General features: G+C 42.9%; 1 protein-coding gene across 2 annotated transcripts in view; it reads right to left on the reverse strand.

Annotated features, from left to right (window-relative positions):
• EPHB1 (EPH receptor B1) overlaps positions 1 to 20,107 on the reverse strand; it is a gene marked incomplete at its 5' end in the record, with an annotated part of 415,761 nt that overhangs the window by 80,975 nt on the left and 314,679 nt on the right. For both annotated transcript variants that reach the window (XM_080934568.1, XM_080934567.1), the window contains one exon: positions 6,584 to 6,708. In XM_080934568.1, the coding sequence (XP_080790694.1) occupies positions 6,584 to 6,708 (125 nt within the window). The remainder of the gene's footprint in view (positions 1 to 6,583; positions 6,709 to 20,107) is intronic.

Genomic DNA, 20,107 nt, shown 5'->3' on the forward strand with positions numbered 1-20,107 from the left:
TTAACACACACACACACACACACAAAAAAAAAAAAAAATCATCCCAGCTTTCTGAAAATATGTAGAACTCTGCTGGCTTCTTTCATCTAGTCAGTCAACCAGTATGAATACATATATGCATGTGTATATACAGGTCTGCCTACAGGTCCGATTTATGAAGACATTTTCTTAATTGAGGTTACACCGTGTATGATATTTATATACAGGTGTGTGACATTGGCTGTAGGTCAAAAGTGTGGTTGGTCTCTTTCTTCTGGAGAAACAACACCTTGTAGAAAGAACTGGAGAATCACGCAGATGACAGTGGTGTTGCTTGTGTGCTATGGGAAACTAGTCATGGGAGAGAGGCTGTGGGGAAGTATCCCAGGGAAACAAGCCCATATTTGGGGAGAGATCCATGCAGAGGGAATCAGGAAGCACAGCATACACTCATAAAGCTGTAAGCAATTAACCACAATGCATTGATAACCAGAGACCAAGAACAGAATAAACCGTTCAAAAGAAGGCCCAGGGGGAATGAGGAGCGTACAAGGCGCACAGGATAGTTCTGCATCAACTTGACATAACCTAGACTCATCGGAGAGGAGGGAACCTCAATTAAGAAAACGACTCCATAAATTGGGGCTGCAGGCAGACCTGTAGGACATGCTCTTGATTGGTGACTGACTGATGGGTGGTGCCATCCTTAGGCTGGTAGTTCTGGGTTCTATAAGAAAGTCAATGATTCAAGCCATGGGGAGCAAGTCAGTAAGCAGGATCCCTCTAGAGCTTCTGCATTAGCTCCTGTCTCCAGGTTCTTGCCTTGTCTGAGATCCTGCCCCAACTTCTTTTGATGATGACCAGTGATGTGGAAGTGTAATCCAAATAAAGCCTTCCATCTACAACTTGCCTTTTGGTCATAGTATTTCAATGCATCAGTAGAAACCCTAATAAAGAGATGAGGAACACAGTAAAGTGCACGTGGCACAGAGGTAGGAATGAAAAGATTTGGCTTAAGAAGTCGTGGGTTCAAGGCTAGCTCCAACTGATAAGTTACAAAAAGGCCCCAATGCAGGGTTATCCATTGAACCCTGGGGAAGTTGTGTGGAAAGGGACTACTTGGACAGTAGAGAGGGTTTCCCCAGAGGCCTAGACACCCTAGTGAGGAGATGGAAGACCATTCCCTGTAGAAGGGGTGCCTTCCCTTCTGGAAATCACTAATTATTTCGACACACCGAAGACATGGGATCAGACACTATGAGCATCACCTCATCATGTTGTAAAGAAGAAGAAAACAAAACGCAAGCAGCTGCCCAACTTCCCCAAGTTGTCTGGAATCAGTTGGAATCATGCTCTGCTTGAGGTAAGTAAAACCCTGACCAGCAGCTCTTACTGGGGTAAAAAAAAAAAAAGAAAAAGAAAGTGTTTTGATATATTGGCATTTGGATGGTGAGCACCAAACATTAGCCCATAATCACTTTTCAGTCCACGCACTCTTGAAGCGGTTCAGTGATTAAAATGGGCATCGGCTCTTGTTCTTTGCCAAGTCATTAATCAACTCCAGACAAATGAGCAGGAGCAATGAGCAAGGCTGCTTATGACTCCTTTGATTATAAGTATTCGAAGACAGAGGACATGGCTACGAGAGGCTGGTGGTTGTGTCTCCATTGTCTCTTCACCCCCAGCATCCCAACCCCCTCACAGCCTGGGCACGCCACAACTCAGCACCAAGGGGCTGAGCAAGCAGCTCGCTTACCATCCACTGAGCCCAAGATATCGCTGAGGTCTGGAAGTGTGTCTCTGAGATCTTGAAATCTGAAGAGTAGAAATCCCCCCAACCTAAACCAACTGGCCCTAGCTTAGACAGTTATTATGAAGTGCTGGAGAGATGTAAACATTTCATCATTGAGACAGCTGAGGGCAGATGTGGCCTCTCCTCCCATGGTTTGCCTACATGTGGGGACACCAGGAGAGAAACGAGCTACAAGACAGTAAGTGAGAGAGAATGATGAATGGGAATATATTGAGATGGGAAGGAGATGAACGTGGCAAAGGCTCTGGGAACGTCCTCAGTTCTCTGCTCTGAGCTTTCTATTAATGAGCTGTTGGGGGAAGGCAGAGCCCCACCGATTCTATCCACAAAAATGATGTTGAAAAGTGTCCCCAGAACAGACTGAGAGTCCTGTTGGGCAGGAGAGCCAAAGGGGAGATGCCAGAGGTTACAAGGCTACCACCAAAGGGCCAGCCACTTGCCTTATAAATAAAGTGCTATTGCACACAGCCACGCCCATCTCCTGTGGCTCTAATGACTCTTGTTAGATAAAAGGAATGGGACTTCCATAGGGAGAAGAGGGGGTACAGGATGGGAAAAAGGGGAATTTTGTTCCTTTGGACCAAATCCAAGACATCTACTGGGCTGGATTCCATTTGTGTTGGTAAAGCAGACATGAAGATCATTCATTTTGCTTATGTGCCCTCGAATTTAATATTAAAACCCAGTATCTTATTTCAGGAGTCACTCTGATGCAGAGACCCTGAGAAGAGAGGATGATTTTATACCATCCCAGAAATTTCCAGCACTGAAACATAATAAAAAGTTGGTAATTTGCTTCTGTGATTCCCTATATGTGACCTGTGTGGTCAGGGTTGTCCTTTCTTAGCCTTTATGTGATTTAGTTCCATCATCTATAACTGATTATATGTGGCTTATGAGTGTATTTCTTTCAAAGATCAGAACTAATATATCTGTGTGTATTTGGAACATAATAGGCACTCAATATATGATGAATTACCATTTTGGTTATTATTTCAAAATGCTCTCGTGGCTAATGCCTTTTTCTTTAGTCAGATTGGAAATGGTCAAGGCAATATAATGGATTTCACACTGGAGCACTTTGTAAGCAACAGAGAGGTCTACTTTCATATGCTCAAGTGTAGCCAGTGACTAGGCAAAGAATCCTCCATCTTCCCAAGAAAAGCATCCCATCCTCTCCAGGAAGGGCACTAATAAGCTCCACTGAGATGTGCAAGGTGCCTCAGGCATTGAGTGCTATGTGTACGTGTGTGTTAATAATTAGTATGAATTAATGAGAAACAAGGGGGTGGCCTAAAAAGGGAGACAAATGTCCTTCATAGCCCAAGAAGCTAAGGTTAATTACAGTGTTGCAAGGCAGGAGGTTTGAATGGAAATGCAAAGACAGTGGCAGAGGTTGAGCTGAGCTGAGCTGAGTTGAGCTGAGCAGGGGAACAGGAAGCCAAGGCACACAGGCATGAGTCACATGGCTGTGGTGCCACATTAGGTCAAGCACGTGACCTTCTCTCTGCTGCCCACTCAAGTGACTTCCCTGACCACCACAGGTGAGGCAGAGGCAGAGCAGATGGCACCAAAACACTCAGCCCCTTGCTAACACCTGCTGCAGGGTAAAAGGGGTTCTCAAATATGATTGACCTACACTAGTATTTTTGTTTACTTTTTTAAAAAACTATGATTCTTTGTCCAAAGCTATTCTATTGATAGTGAAGTATGGGAGGAAGCTTAAATCTTACAAAGTATGTCCAGACACCAAATTGTCACACCTTATGAAAATTGTTCTTCCCTGATGAAATATAATGTCAACAGTGCTGCAAGATCACGGGTGTAGTAAAAGGGATTGAGTGGACCCCAGGGAATGACTCAGTATACTGCACAGTACACTGATAAGTGTAACTTGTTGGGACTTGTATGTCAACTTTGGTACAAGGTGAGATCAATGGCTCCAAACAGCTTGGCAGATCAACCCCTTAACCTTATTAACTTCCCAAAATATATTTTTACACAAATAGATCCCTAACTTAGAAATGAACTGGGTATAATGGTGTGCTTGTTAAGTTTTATGTCAACTTAACACAAGCTAAAGTCATCTTAAAGGAGGGAACCTCAATTAAGAAATGCCTCCATAAGATCCAGCTGTAGGGCATTTTCTTAACTAGTAATGGAAGAAGGGCCCAGATTATTGGTGGATAGAGTCATCCTTGGGCTGGTGGTCCTGTGTTCTATAAGGAAGCAGACTGAGCAGGCCATGAGGAGCAAGACTGTAAGCAGCGCCCCTCCATGGCCTCTGCATCAGCTCCTGCCTCCAGGTTCCAGCACTGCTTGAGTTTCTGTTCTGACTTCCTTCAGTGATGGACTATGACTTGGAAGTGTGAGCCAAATAAACTCTTTCCTCCCCAACTTGCTTTTGATCATGGTGTTTCATGTTTCTGCAGTGATAACCCTAACTAGGACAAACAGTTTAAAATCACCCTTAATTTGTTGAGTTTTCTGACTCAACTGTCTACAGAGGCCAGTATCTTCTAGACAGAGAGCAGAATGCTATCTTATTCTCCTCACTGGCAGGTGTTGCCTTAATGCTGAGGAGCATATCTCCCCACAGGCAAGACTGGCAACCTGTCTGCACCTCTCCTTCCAGGAATGTAAAACTGTGACCATCCCACCTGTGCAAGCTGTGTGCGCTACAACGGTTAAGTCATAGGACCACAGCAGCTTGTCGGGGGCTGGAAATTGAGGCTTAGTTTCTAATGCACTGCTGCTTGGCTATTATATCTGGCCTCTCTGCAGGGCTGTGATCTTTATCCCTGATTCTCTCCAGCCCATCCACCCAGCAGATGACCTTGCCTAGACAAAGGATTTTATACTGTGTACATCCCAACAACCCACACATAGGCATCATTAACCTATCCCCTCTCCTAATTCCAAATCAGGAATTATCTTCTGGCCAAGGTCCCGGGTTTTTTTTTATTCCACACCTCTGCCTGTTTTTCTTACAGGTGTTTTAGCCACAGATGCTTCCACCCCAATATCCATCACCCACCAAGATCTTCTCCTCTGATGATGATGCTCACATCACTCTGAGGGGCTGGGAGTGATCTCTCTAAAGCTCATCCACATCCCATCCAACTTAGACATCCTGTTAGCTCTACCTGTAGTGTGCACCGTAGATACAGGAGCCAGCTAATTTCAACAGCTCGTAGCTGATGCTCCAATTCAAATATCTATCTTCCTGACAGATGATTATGGATCTAGCAGGACTATTTACAGCCTGAATGATGTTCAGAATATAAGTCACATCCTGTCTCTCTTCTGCTCTTAGACCTGTGGTGGCTTCCTGCCTTACTCAGTAGTAAAGCATGATTCATTACAGCTCAGCCTGCAGACTTCCCTGGTTATGAGCTCTCTCACACATGTGCTGTTCCCCTGCTGCCCCTGCAATCCAGGAGTTCTCATCTGCTTCCTGCTCCCGTGCAGGAGTGGCTGCAGCTGCAGTGGCTTTGCAGGATCTACCATTCTCTCCTTGCAGAGATAACGGCCTTATACATTTACTTTCTTCAGATACTGAAAGAGGCCTCATCTTCTCCAAGAGGCCAACTCTGACCATCTTCTTTAAGTCTGTGACTTACCCCTGTCTGGCTTTTATGAATCCATCCATCTTTTCTGTTTTATTTTTCTTTCAATTTTTAAAAGTGTATTGTTTTTGTGCCTCTCTGTGTGCATATATGATGGGGGCATGTTTGCGTACCACTACACATGTGTGGGGAGACCAGAGAACAAACTCGTGGCAGCTGGTTCTTTCTTCTGACCTTTATTTGCTTTTGAGATAGCAAAGGTCACCAGGCTTGCTCACAAAACACCTTTGCCCTCTGAGGATCTTTTCTTAATGCTGTTATTTTTAACATTCTAATCATTTTCATAATTTGTATGTTCATTGTTCAGACTGTCTGCCTCTTTTGGGAAGCCAGGCTCCCGATGGCAGAACTCTTTTGTTCACTAATACATCCTAGAATAGAACCCACCAAACAGTAGAGTGATCAGGCTTTTCGACTGATCAAAAAAAAAAAAAAAAAAAAAAAAAAAAAAAAAAAAAAAAAAAAGGCATCTGGTGCTTTTCCAAACAGTGTGTTGGAAGCACACTGCTCTTTAAAGCTTTTTGCGAACGCTGCAGTTCACCACTGTGGAGGATGTCCTGTTTCCCTGGATGATGAACTGGTCTGGGACCAAACCCCACAGGGCATTGTTTCTCTTTTCTTGGCAACATATGCCCCATGCAGCCCTCAGCAGCAGCAGCTGACTCCTCGGGGAATGCGACACACGGGTTTTTATTTCAATTCATTTTTTTTTAAATCTCACCCTTAGAAACATCCAATTACACGTTCCTTAACCTCTACATTAGTGTTATGACACATGCATATATTTATAAATAAGCTTGAGTTAGAGGCACGGGATCAAAAACTTTGAGAACCACACTCATTTATAAGACTCTGAAATCCTCTGGAGGCTCAGAGGCACCAGGAAGTTTCATTGTATCCTCTTTGGCCAGCACTTGCATGGTTGTAGGAAGGGGAACCATTTGAACAGTCCAGACTGTCAGGTGATGAGTCTGAAGGCTCTGTCCCAAGTCAGTGCAGAGAGAGCCCAGGAAGGGCAGACCCAGCTTTCTCCCCAGGGAGCCCCTAGCCATCAGCATCCAATTCTTTCTCCCTATTGGCTTCCTCCTTATGCCCTCCACTGGCCACACTCACAGAACAGTGTTGACCTGGCCTTAGAAGCCTGAGGTCAAAGCTGGCTTACCTTCTCATAGTACCGGATCTCATAGTCCAGAATGATGCCATTGGGCTGCTCTGGCTGAGGCCATGACAAAGTGATGCTCCTCATGGTGGCGCTGACCTGGTGCATGATAGGAACAGTGGAGGGGGCTGTGGAGAGAGGAAAAGACAGATGTTCGATATAGGAGAAGTGCGATCATTTGGAGATAAGTAAGGAGAGACTCTGGTGCTTTCTCATTAGCTGAACTGGATCTGCGTAACTCCCTGTAGGTTTTGTAGGCTGAATGGAGTTGAAATGACAGAGGAAAGCACATGCGGGCAGGGCTGGGATAGATGTGGTATGTTTGTGGTGCAAAAGAAAACACCTTACAGAAGGGCTGGTGAGATGGTTCAGCAGGTAAAGGGGCTTGCTGTGAAAACATGGCAACCTGAGTTCAATCCCTAAAACCAGCATAAAAGTGGAATAAGGGAACTGACCCCCATGGACTTGCACTCTAACCTTCACATGTGCACTATGTTATACACCCCTCCCCCCACATACTTTTTATTTTTGAAAAAGTGCACTCCAAAATCAGAGAGAACTAGAACAGGAGGAAGAGCCAGATGCTGCAGTAATGGGTTGATGGGTTGAGCTACAGGGGGTAAGAGAATACCGGGAGAAGAACTGATCAGTGAAAAGGAACCATGCAATAGAAAGGAACATCCCAGCAAATATTTCTTTCTGGTACTGCGTGTACGGTTTTAATGTGCTTCAAAAAGCAAGGAGGTAGCATCCCTCATGAAGACAAGAACACAGAGCCGTCACAGAGGCCCCGTCAGAAATCTCCAAATGAGAACATTCACAATGAGGAACTCATAAGCACAAACGAAGAAATGAGACACAAAGCAAACGTTTGGAAACAGGGGTAATAACTCCAAGATCAGCAAAGACGATTATGAAATTTCTGTTTGGAAATAATATTTATTTCCCAATTCAACATTTTTTTTTCACACCATGTAAGTAAAACGAAAACAGTCTGGAGGTAATAAACGAGGGCTGTCTTCCTGAGGGAGGAGGCGGGGAATGGATGAGGCTCAGTCTGTGCCCAGCTCAGGAGCTTGTGTAGTGATGAAGGTCGTTCCCTCACTTGAACTCCACTTTACAAGGGTTTCTCTGGGGACCGTGGCTGTGTGACATTTACCATCCTCAATTTAAGGTAATAGATTCCCTCCAAGACCCAAAATTGCAGAATCACAGCGAACAGGTCATGCAAGGGGGGAGACGTGGACTTGCCTACAGTCCGATGGAATGTAGCACCTACTAATATCAGCCTGTGCCATGGGGAGGGAGGCAGAGTATACATTCTACAGATGCTCCCCGTTTTCTCACAGAGTGAGAAGGGTGGAAAATGTTACCATAACACCTTAGCATCAGCGTCCTCCGGGACTTTGGAGGTCACAAAGCCTACTAGAGATGACAGTGCATCTCTCGGAGCTCCTCCTCCTAGGGGTGTAACTGACTAAGGGCCTCAGATGCTATACTGTTGTATTCCCACAGAAGCTTGCCTCCTTCTGGACTCCAGCTGATCACTGAATAGCCAGCGCCTCCCTGCAAAACATGGGTCCCTCCAAGAGGAACTTCAAACCAGAGATTCAACAATGAAATAGTACAGCTGTTTAAAATTCTTCCAGCCCAGTTCTTCTTCCTTCCTTCCCTCCTTCTCATGTTCCCTGGGAAGCCATGACCGTTATGGTCTGGCTCCCCCTACAATGTCCCTATCAAATACTTACTGCCACATTCCTGTTTTGTGTGGGGTACCCTGCCCTTGGCTTCTGTAACTCCCACTACTTATGAATCTCCCTTATCCATATCTGAAATGTCTTCTTCTTGGTTTTACCTCTCCCAACTAAAGTAATCTACAATGTTGCCTGTTGCACAGAATAGAGATAATAAAGAAAGATGTCAGATTGTACTTGAGCTTTCCTTGCTATAAAGAATGGCCAGCTGCATACTTTGGGGTTTATAATGGGAAGGTTAACACTGTGTGTTTACTAAGAATATACTTAGTAACATGCAGGAGCTAGACCTAGGCCCCCTATACATTTATAGCAGGCATGCAGCTTGGTCTTCATGTGAGACACCGGACAATTGGAGCAGGGAGAGGGGTTGTCTCTGACTCTGTTGCCTGACATTGGATCCCCTTCTATTAACTCATGAGAGGCTGCTCTTGGTCCTGCTGAGACTGGAGGTCTCATGGTAGATTGGTACCCAAGGTGGGCTTCTCCTTCTCTGAGGAGAGTGGGTAGTTGGGGGAGGGATTTGTAAAGGTGAGACTGGCAGTGGGACTGTGATCAGGGTGTAAAATGATAAAATAAATGTAAGAAAAGAATGGCCAGATGGTACCTATTTCTGCCATAGCAGGACACACTGCTGCCTACAGTACCCTTAGCAATTGGGCCTATGTTGTCCCAATCTCTGCAGGCACAACCTAGAGGTACCAGTCCAATTCTCCTCCACTCTGTGTACTATGAGTTAAATTTAACCCTGGTATCTCCCATGTTTTGTGTATTCTATTAAGGAGACTATTAGTCTTTCAATCAAAAGCATGCTTTTGTTGTTTAATCCTGAAGTTAGAGTTACATATAACATGGAGATTTCCCTGAGGTATGTTCTCTCTCACCATGTCTGTAGAGTTGGATTTTCGTTGTGGAGATTCTTAATCCCTCTTTGCTTTTATGATGTCAAATTTTTATCTACTAAACTAATAAGTTGAAAGAACATTTTATCTTCATTCAACTGTCTAATGAACTTTTCTGTCTCCTACCTTGGTATTATGGGCCAGCTTTGTTAATTAATTAAACATGTATTGCACATGTGCCATGGAGTTGCTCTTCTAGGTTCTCATGAGCAAAGTAAAGTTTCTTGTCCTCATGGAACCCACTGCCAACTGAAGGGATTTGGAGTCTGGACATGAAAAATAAATAACAGAATATATAAGTGATAGTAGGCAAAATGGGGGAAACTAAGTATGGAAATCAGAGGTAGACACCAGTAGGAGGCATGTGGCTGTGGTCAGCAAAGACTTCCCTGAGTTGCAGGCACAGAGGAATAGGTTGGAGAACAGCTGGAGCAGCAGTAAAGAAGAAACAGCTGGAGCAAAGGGTCTGGCTTGAAAGAATCATAGTCAAGGGGGAGGACCTTGGGCTTCTACTCCAGGTGACCAGGGGAGTGAAAGGGAAGATGAGAACCAAACAATGACACTCTGATGTGTGTGCTGACAATATTGTCTTCTTCTGTGCTGCAAACGGAAGGTCCTATCCTAAAGCCACTCTTGTGAAGTCAGGTTCCAACCACAAAATGGTCAGATCTATACAGAAACAGTCTCCTACGCAACAATGCTTTGACCTTGCTTCTTCAACTCTACCATGTTAAAAAGAAATGATTCTGATTCAGCAGCAGCCTCAAGGCACATTACAAACATACAGAGACCCCAGCCCGTCATCCACACTTATTATATCGTGTGTGTGTGTGTGTGTGTGTGTGTGTGTGTGTGTGTGTGTGTGTGTGAGAGAGAGTTATATTTGGTTTGGGACATAGCTGTTTTTATTGCCTTATATGAGATGTTTGATACACAGTTATAAACTAGGTTCTACATTATATAATTCTTCCGAAGTATAGACTACTGTTTTGAGCACATTTAAGTTACGTTGGCCTAAACTTCGTGTTAGGTTCAGTGAGTGCTGTGGTGTAGCTATTTCTTCCTAATAAGATTATTCCCTCCTGGAGAGAAGAGGGAGATTCATAGGACTCAGAAAGCTCATAAAACTTAAAAGCCCCAGGATGCTCAGAAAATGACAAGATTCACAAGGCCCTTTCCCAGGTTTATACAAGCAAAAACAATTTCTGAGACTCTCTCTGGTGGAGCTGCCTATGCAGTGTGCAGGGAGTGTCTGAGATGGTAGCTTGCATCTGCAATTGTCCTGGATATTGGGACAGGATCCTCAGTGATGCAGCAGGATTTGAGTCACCCATGCTCCCATTAGTAACCCCAGCAGAGTCATTGATGCAGTAAACTAGATTTGAGTGTGTTTACTCCTCTGGTTTGTTGTGGGTAGCAATCTAGGGTGATTAGAGAGTTGTCCCTCCTGGAAAAATCATAAACAATTTAATTTTGATTTATTGTCTTTCCAACCATGACAGTGTCCAGAGGATGTAACCCTTCACAAATCAAGAAATGGTAGCATTGAGGATATCTCCATAGATATAGAAAAAAAAGAATAAAAAATGACTACACTGTTTTTGTTTGGAACAGCCAAAGGGCAAGGTTGCCATTGAATGAGAGGAGAGACGTCAACAGCAGCCACTGGGAAGGGAGACCCAGGTGTTCCACTTTGAAGACTACTCTTCAGGGCTAGCAGCTGTGTGCAGACCATAGAGACAGAGGAGAAAGGAGGGTGAGGAAGCTAAGGAGATGCAGTCTCGGGCCTGGCACCATGCAGAGGTCCAGCAGAGTAGGTGGAGCAACCAGAACCCAAACAGAAGAGGGGCACATGGGAGCTTTCTTGGCTTCACAATGTATAGTTGAAAAGTCATTTTGATAAGGTCTTGCCTGGGCTTACAGATGGGAGAGTCTGGGAATGAAGCCATGAGCTGACACTAGTGCTGGCCAGAGAGCCAGTCTGGAAACCATAAAAAACACTCTGACCCAAAAGCTGGAATAGCCAGGCAAGAGTCTCACATTTGAAGTCCCAAACCTCAAAAGAGCAAAGCAGGAGGGTTGCTGCCAGTTTTAGGACAGCCTGGGCCTACATGGTGGGGTTCAGATCAGTCAGAAAAGACCTGTTCAGTGGAACCTTCCAAAACTATTAATAGTAATAATTAAATCAAAGAAGAAGGAGAAGGATGAGGAGGGAAGAGGAAGAGGAAGGAGGAGGAGAAAAAGGAGAAAGAGGAAGGAGGAGGTAGAGGACAAAAAGAAGGAAGAGGAGGAAGAGGAAGAGGGAAGAAGAGAGAAGGAGGAGGAGGAGGAGGAAGAAGAGGAGGAGGAGGAGGAGGAAAGGAGGGGAGGGAGAGGAGGAGGAGGAAGAGGAGGAGGAGGAGGAAGAGGAGGAGGAGGATGAGGAGGAGGAGGAGGAGGAGGAGGAGGAGGAGGAGGAGGAGGAGAAGAAGAAGAAGAAGAAGAAGAAGAAGAAGAAGAAGAAGAAGAAGAAGAAGAAGAAGAAGAAGAAGAAGAAGAAGAAGAAAAAGTAGAAGAAGAAGAAGAAGAGCTCATGAAATGGAAAGCCACACCAGGCTGAGCCCAAGAGAGTGGGAAGGTGCAAACACTGAGGTGATGAGGTGAGTCTTGCCTGCAGATAACTGCTTACATGTTTCTGAACACCAGAGCTAAGGGGATGGTCACCAGATCTGTGTGGCTTAGTTTATATAAATGTGACACAAACTAAAATGGTCCAGAAATAGAGTCATACAATTGAGGAATCCTACTGGATTGGCCTCTGAGCAAATCTGGGGGACATTTTATTTATAAATGCTTAATGTAGAAGGACCTAGTCCACTGTGAGTGGTGGCACACATGTTGCAGGTGGTCCTCGGTTCTACAACAGAGCAAGCTATGGAAGCCATGGAGAGAAAGCTGGGGAGCAGCATTCCCCCCCACCAGGGTGGTCTTTGTTTTAGTTCCTGTCTCCATGTTCCTGCCTTGAGCTCCTACCCTGACTTCTTTCAGTCAGAAACCGTTGCCTAGACATGTAAGCTAAAGTGAACCTCTTTATTTTCAAGTTGGTTCTGGTTAGTGTTTTATTACAGAGATGGATACCAGTTTAGGACAGGATCCATGCTGTCCCTGCTTCAGAGCTGATTGTTGCAACTCTATACAGTTTCCCTGCCATCCAAACATGGACCTGGACCTGGATCTGCATCAGCAGCCAGTGATGGGCCAGCCACTGGAATGAGTGTAGAACATGAAATCTGAGTGACTCTGGAGATCATGTATCCCAGGAGTTACAAGTGGTTCTGTCACCAAGAGTTACAATTGGTTCTGTCCACAAACCATTCCTTCTTATTGGTTGAACAAAAGAAAAACAAAGATAGGCAGACAGTATACAGCCTATGCTTTCTCCAAAACCTGCACAGAACTTTCCTTTGAGTCTACAGAACGGTCCTTTGAGAACAGAAACTTGAGGGGGTTTTGTGGGCTTTTGATTAGAATGTTTTTGGCCACACCTGCTGAAATTGAAATTTATACGTGCATCTCCCTGCCCCCTTTTAATGTTTAATTCTTAAACTATAGCTGTATTTCAGTTGGTAGAGTGCTCACCTACCACGGGTTCACTCTCCAGAATCCCATAAAACTGGATGTGATGGTACAACTCTGTAATTCTGACTCAGGAGGAAGAGGCAGAAAGACCTGTAGTTCCAGGCTAGTTTGTTCATCTTCCCCTACTTAGTGAGTTCAAGGCCAGGCTGAGTTACAGGCCCTGTCTCCAAAAAAAAAAAAAAAAAGGAGGGAGGGAGGGAGGGAGGGAGGGAGGGAGAGAGAGAGACAGAGACAGAGACAGAGACAGAGAGACAGAGACAGAGAGAGAGAGAGAGAGAGAGAGAGAGAGAATTCACTGGAATATTTTCTTTTTCTCATTTTTCTCTTTGCTCTTTTCCATTTTAAAGTCTTTGATTTGATTTTCCCTCTCATTTGTTGTTCCTTTATTTCATGTTTCATCTTTTCTTTTTAGTATCCAGAACAGAAAGAGATACAAAGACCCTCAAGCTAAGCATGAACTAAAGCAATTCATGACATTATGTCAGAATTACAGGAGATAATTAAAAGTCCTCCACACAGAAAAGAAAGATAAACATAACCAAAATAGCATAGGGAAGAATAAATATACTAAGACCAGATGAGCAAATGAGATGTGGGGGGGAATCAGACCCTAGAAAAGGCAACACTGTGGCAGGAAGTAGAACATGTTTTTTAATAGTAATCCTTATCGTAAATGGTTATAATTTTTCAGTTAAAAGGCAAAGAAGTATAGTCTCTTAGATGATAAAACAAAATCCAACTACTTGCTGCCTGCAGGAAACTCAGCACAGTGGCAAAGAAATACATAAACTGAAAGTGAATGGATAAAATGTTGTATTCCCAACAAACAGAATGTGAAAGCAGGTAAAGTAGCTGTCCTATATCCAACAAAGCAGACCTCGACCTAAAACTATAAAAATTTGGTATGTATTGACAAAAGAGACATCATATTAAGAAGATACAATGAATATAAATATATATACATACTAATATCAGTATGACTCGATTCATGGTAAAATGCATAAAATGTATCCATAAAAATATAAATAAAAATCAATACAATGTGGTTTGTCTTATTAAATTTTTCTTGAAGGCTAGTATATTTGAAGCTTTGTCCAGGCGAATGATACTGAGGTGTGGAAAAGCATCAAGGTTCTTCAGTCATTAACAGGTTAACCCACTGATGGAGTCATAACCTGATGGCATTATTGGCATGTGACAAACACTAGGAGGTAGGGCCTAGTCAGAGGAGAACACTGGGGGTGTACCTTTGAAAGGAATATAGTGTCTGTGGCGCACCTTCCTGTCTCTGTTCTTGGTCTTCAGAAGGTGAACAGCTTTGTTCTACTATGCCTTTCTGTTGCTATGATACCCTGCTTCACCACATGTTTGACTAAGAAGGAAACCAAGCATGAATGGGAACCTGTAAAACTCTGTGTAGGAGTAAACCTTTCCTCCTTTAAGAAATTTTTCTGAGACATCTTTATGGTAGCTAAAAGGCTAGTTAACACTCTAAGTGACTACTATTCTATTCTCCCCGCCACTGGGCTACCCATACCAAAGCTCAACAGTGAAACACTAGAGATCAGCTGCACTGTGGATCAAATGAAATCAGCACACATCTATAGAAGCTTATTGAACTGTCCCCCAGACTTGTCATTTTAAAGATATGCAGTGAGGTTTGGCAAATGTAAAAATAATGAAATATTTGCTTATATCTTACCAGTTTACCACACAAACTACACAAATACAGAGAGACTGAAATACATAGAAACTTTCACAAATACAGAGAAACTGAAAAATATATCATTGAAGAAATCCGGGGAGACATTGGGAAAAACAAGAAGTCAAAGCCTCTAAGAGACTCCACAGCAAGATTATAAATTTGATTTTAAAACTTACGAGAGTGGCAGAAGACAAAGTCAGTCCTTGAAAATCAGTAGATTCTCTAAACACCAGAAATAAACTCACAAAAAAAAAAATCGGGGAAACAATTGCATTAATAATAACACCAACGGAATCTATAAGTAAAGTTAACCAAGGAAATGAAAATCTTTTGTAATGAAAACTCTAAAACCCAGAAAAGACAGAAGGCACCAGACGATGGGCAAAAACTGAAAGCCCTACATGAACTGGTCCTGGAAAATAGCCATATGGCTGAAAGTGATTCAAAGATTCAGTATAATCCTTACCACCATTCTAATGATAGTCTTCACAGAACTAGAAAGGGGAAAAAAAAATCCCTTAAGTTCATAAGGAGGTATAAAAGACCACAAGTATCCCAGACAATCCCGAGCAAAACAGAAACACTGGAAGGCATCAAATACTCCATTTCATATTACACCACAGAGCCATAGTAATAAAACAGCAAAGAATGGGAACGAAATAGAGCTGAGACAATGAGAGGGAAGAAATAACCAGAAATAAACCCAAGGCCATAGAATCAGATTATTTTTTCACATAGATGGAGAAAAATATAAAAGTTAGGGAAAAGGTACCATCTTTAAAAAATGGTGTTGGGGAAATGGGGCATCCATATGTAGATGGCTGACGTTAGAGCCCCGCCTCTCACTCTGCACAAAAGTTACCCCAAAGCTCTATGAATTTAAGACCTAAAATTTGAAACGTCTAGAGGAAAACATAGCAGAAATATTTATGATGCAGGCATAGGCAATGACTTCCAGAATAAGGCCTGTATAGCTTAGAAGAGAAAGCAAGGGCTGACAAGTGCGGTTCATCCAATTGTAAAGCTTCTGTATATCACCAGAAACAACCGAAGAATGAAGAGGCAGCTGCAGAATGGTAGAAAATCCTTGTCAACCTTTCATCTGATGGGTAATATCCAGTCAAAGGAAAGAAAAGAACAAAACAAAACTCCACAAGGTCAGCACTGAATGAGCAAATAATTCAACCAATAAATGGACAACTGAACTCAACAGATACCTTTTAAAAGTCAATACACAGACGACCAATAAATATATGAAAACTGTTTGATATGCTTGGCTAATGGGGGAAATGCAAATCACATGTACAATGAGATTGCAACTCTCATCCTAGTCAGAATGGCTATGGTGGTCAGCAAAAACAATAACAGCTCAGAAGGGATGATGTGGGAGAAGAAGGTTTACACACTGTTGGTGGGTAAACGTGCAGGTATTTTACAAATTCCTCCATAAACTACAATCAAAACAATATAACCCATATTACCACTCCTGAGTATATGAGTATATACCTAAAGGCATCAAAGTCAGTTGTAGATTGTCCTGAAGCTGTTTATATTTTAATGTTAATTTCACTTCCCCAAGATGGGCTGCCTAGTCATATAACTCCAACTGAACCTTCCCATTTTAATTAGTAAAATAAAGGAAAGCCAGTGACTGGGTAGGGTGACGAAGGTGGAGAGAAGGGAGGTCTAAGAGGACAAGAGGTCAGAGGACAGAGGGTGAAGGTCGTGGCAACATGGACTTTCCCAAGGACCAGCTAGACCGAGGTGGGATTGATTGGCATTAAATAGCTATGAACATTAAGGGTTTTATAGGTCTAATAACTCATCTGGAAGGGCAGTTTGTATCTTTGTCTATTTGATGTAATCTTGTTGTGTAGAGGGTTTATGGATTGAGAATTGAATATAGAAACCTGTATGAAAAGCTATCGGGCTGTAGTGTTGTATTTATGTGGGATTTTGGGGTAGAGAAACACCCCGGAACAGAGGTGGAGAATAGGCGATAGAAAACCGGCAGGGAAGGGAATTGTGCAGACAGGCTTGGGCCGTGAGGGCGGCTCAGACAGGGCAACAGAGGTGCATGCAGCTCCGAACTAATACTGGGCCTGAGGAGTGAGACCTCAGGGCCAATAGAGAGATAAACTATTTTTATTTTTTAATATATACTGCAATAGTCAGTAAATAACTCTCTCCGTGTGTCTCTCTACCCACCCACCCCCTTATTAATGCACAGTGGAGTAGTATTCAGCCACAAAGAAGATCAGAATCATATCATTTGCAGGGAAATAGATTTAATTGGTGATTGTCATGCTAAGAAAACCAGGCCTAGGGCTGGAAAGATGGCTCAATGGTTAAGAGCACTACTTGCTTTTCCAGAGGTCCTGAGTTCAATTTCCAGTAACCACATGGTGGCTAATGGCCATCTATAAAGTGATCTGATACCCTCCTCTGACCTACAGATGTACATGCAGATAGAGCATCAATACATAAAACTAATTAATTAATTAAAAAATAACAACTCAGCCCCAGATTTGAAAAGACAAAATTCACATATTTTTTCCTCATATGTGGTGCTGGGATCAGAGATAGTCATGAAAACAGAAGAAAGAACTGTAGAAGAACAGGACCGGGGGAAAGGAAATAAAATTTAAGAGGGATAATTGGAGAATAAATGTGATCAAAGTGTCGTACATTCGTGCATAAATATATAACAATAAATGCCATTGTTTTACATAATTCTCAGAACTAAGTTTTGCAAAGGTTAACCCTAGTAGCCTAAGGCTAAACATGAGCTTGATTCTTCTCTTTACCACTAATCTTTAGAAAACTTTCATTCAAAACTTCATCTGTCTGTCAAACATGAAGGCATGCCTGCTCTGGTCACTGAGGTATGAGATCACAACCTTACCCTTGAGGTTCTTGGAGTTCAGTCTCCGTTAAACTCAGATCATAAAGATAATCACTAGCATGGCAGAGAGACCCTGAAACAAGCAGCATCCCAAATCGTAAAAGCCCTTGTTTCTAGAGATGGCATAGGCCACCCCAATAGCCACCTAGCAGTTCACAGATCCAGAAGAAGGGAGTGGTGCTGATCCCCATTAACGTTTCTTAGATTAGCAGTGATGTCCTGATAGTCACAAAGCCTTTGCTTAAACTGTGTGTCCCACACAAGGAACTCTGGATGTCTTCTACTTTAATTGTGATGGGGTATGGACCATGGAAGAATCAAGAGAGCATTTCTTTAGCCCCTGCATAGAAGACGGGGCAGCTGACAGCTCAGCTCTGCCATCAGCAGCATCTACAATGATAGACTGGGTTGTCCTTTTCAAGGACAAACGTCACCTCTAAAGCTGATCTTTTATGTGCTATGAAACCATCAGACAAATGGAAAATAAAAAGAAGCTTGGATGTTCATCCAAACACCAAATTCTAGAAAAACCAGAGCAGATACGAAGATTAATTCCACAAGGCAACCCCTGTGACCCTTCCACCACACACCCCCACAAAAACATTGATTTCAACCATCAGTTCTGGACAGTGTTTTTTACTTAATCCTCAAGGGAAAAAAAAATGGTTTGACTGAATACTTGAAAGAATCTGTTTTGTGAGGACGCCCAAAGCTTTGCTTTTGAGTAAATTAAACATTCTGCTGAGATAATGAAAATGAAGAGTTCACAAGATACACACACACACACACACACACACACACAGAGAGAGAGAGAGAGAGAGAGAGAGAGAGAGAGAGAGAGAGAGAGAGAGAGAGACAGACAGACAGACAGAGAGAGAGAGAGAGAGAGAGAGAGAGAGAGAGAGACAGACAGACAGACAGACAGACAGACAGACAGACAGACTTTTTTAAAAGAAAAGGTAAGAAAAATTCAGTTCGGGGATTATTTGGAAAGAAAATCCTGATATGTCAGTAAAGATCTATGGCCTTAAAAGGAGGTGCTTAGAAAAATATTAAAACAGGAACAAAACTGTCCCCCAAACACAGATGCTACCCTAACAGGATCATAAAGATAGCAAGAAACAAAGAAGGTCCCTTCTGTCCCCAGTACAAAATCTAACTGGGTTTTAAGCAAAGTTAGAGCCAAGAGTATATACTAGGGGAGCCTGCGGAAAGGATCAAGAGTGCCTTTAAGGAAATCAGAATCAGAAAAGAACTTAAAAGCAGCTTCAAATGACTCCAGGATGGAGAAAAGCCAAGGTCAGGCCAAGGGAGAGACATCCTTTGTCTCGGTTTGTGCCACTGAAACCTTTTGGGAGATCTTTCTCCCCAGTTGCTTCAGTAGCAGACAAACCCAAGAGATAACATCCATGCCAAATAGCAAGTGCACAGAGTCTGCTTGCCTGTTCTAACAGGGGGTGGATAAACTGTAGATAAGATGGCCCCAAGGCAAGTTGAAAAGGATGGCAGTCGCAATGTAGGACAAGTGCCAGCCCAACATCAGTCACTGGTCATGTCCAACAGTACGAGAGATGGGCATCAAACAGCAATAGCCAGGCTTCTGTTTTTACAAAAGGCTCCAAAGAAGGCCATAAGGCTTATGGCTCTATGGAGGCTGAGATGTTGCCATGAATCTATCTCAAAAGTCCATCCTTCCATATGTGGACCCTGGAGTACAGCCGTGTGGAAACTTTGATAGTGTCACCCAGATGGTATGTGCCCTGACACCCTAAATTTAGCTACAAATTCAACTTTCTTTTCTTACTCACTTTGATTCTCTAATTCAATAGGGATGTGTCCCCCAACAGATAATCAATTTTGATTCTAAAATATAAGAAAAATTAAAAATGCTTCTTTTCCTATGGTTATCATTAAGTTTGAAGCATTATCTTTGCTTATTAGAAATTACCTCATAATCTCTTAATTGATTTTTGGGTCAAAGTAATTCCTTCAAGAGGTTTATCCATAATCCACTTTGGGAATCTAACAGCTGATACAAGTTTACGATGTTAATACAGTTTTTTAGACATCAGAAATATTTACATGTAGTTTTAAGGAAAATTCACAGCAAACTGTAAATGCACTCTGAATTAAATTGTTCTGTTGAAGTACGGTGTTTGAAGAAGTTATGACAATAAGAGAGCTGGGATTTTTGCAGGTCTCCAAACCTTTTCTAAGAAGAAAGCAACATTGTTTGAACAGCTGGGAGTCCTACCAGGGAGGGCCTGTTTCCATCTTTCAACTCAGATTCTGCAGGTCATGACTGAATCCCCTGTAACTCAGCTGAGGATGGTCTCAAAGCCTCCTGAAGGGTGAACGGTCTCTTCAGTCTGAAGGCGTTCATATGAGAAGCCTCTTAAGGAGAGGATCCTAATATCACAACAACCCACGATGGACACAGTAGGGTCAGTTTCCTTGGTTCTTACATAGATGGCCCTCACAGTGATCATTCCCCCCTAGAGATACCTCTGTCTCAGCACAAACTATGTAAACTCAAGACCTGCTAACCACTTTAATGTAAGCATTCCTTTTGGAATGGTTTCCACACTGATGGTGTTAAGGTAATGCTGGCACTGAGCTGTCTGCATTCTTCCTGCTGGCTGG

The sequence above is a fragment of the Micromys minutus genome (assembly GCF_963924665.1).
Source record: "Micromys minutus genome assembly, chromosome: 21".
Lineage (NCBI taxonomy): Eukaryota > Metazoa > Chordata > Mammalia > Rodentia > Muridae > Micromys > Micromys minutus.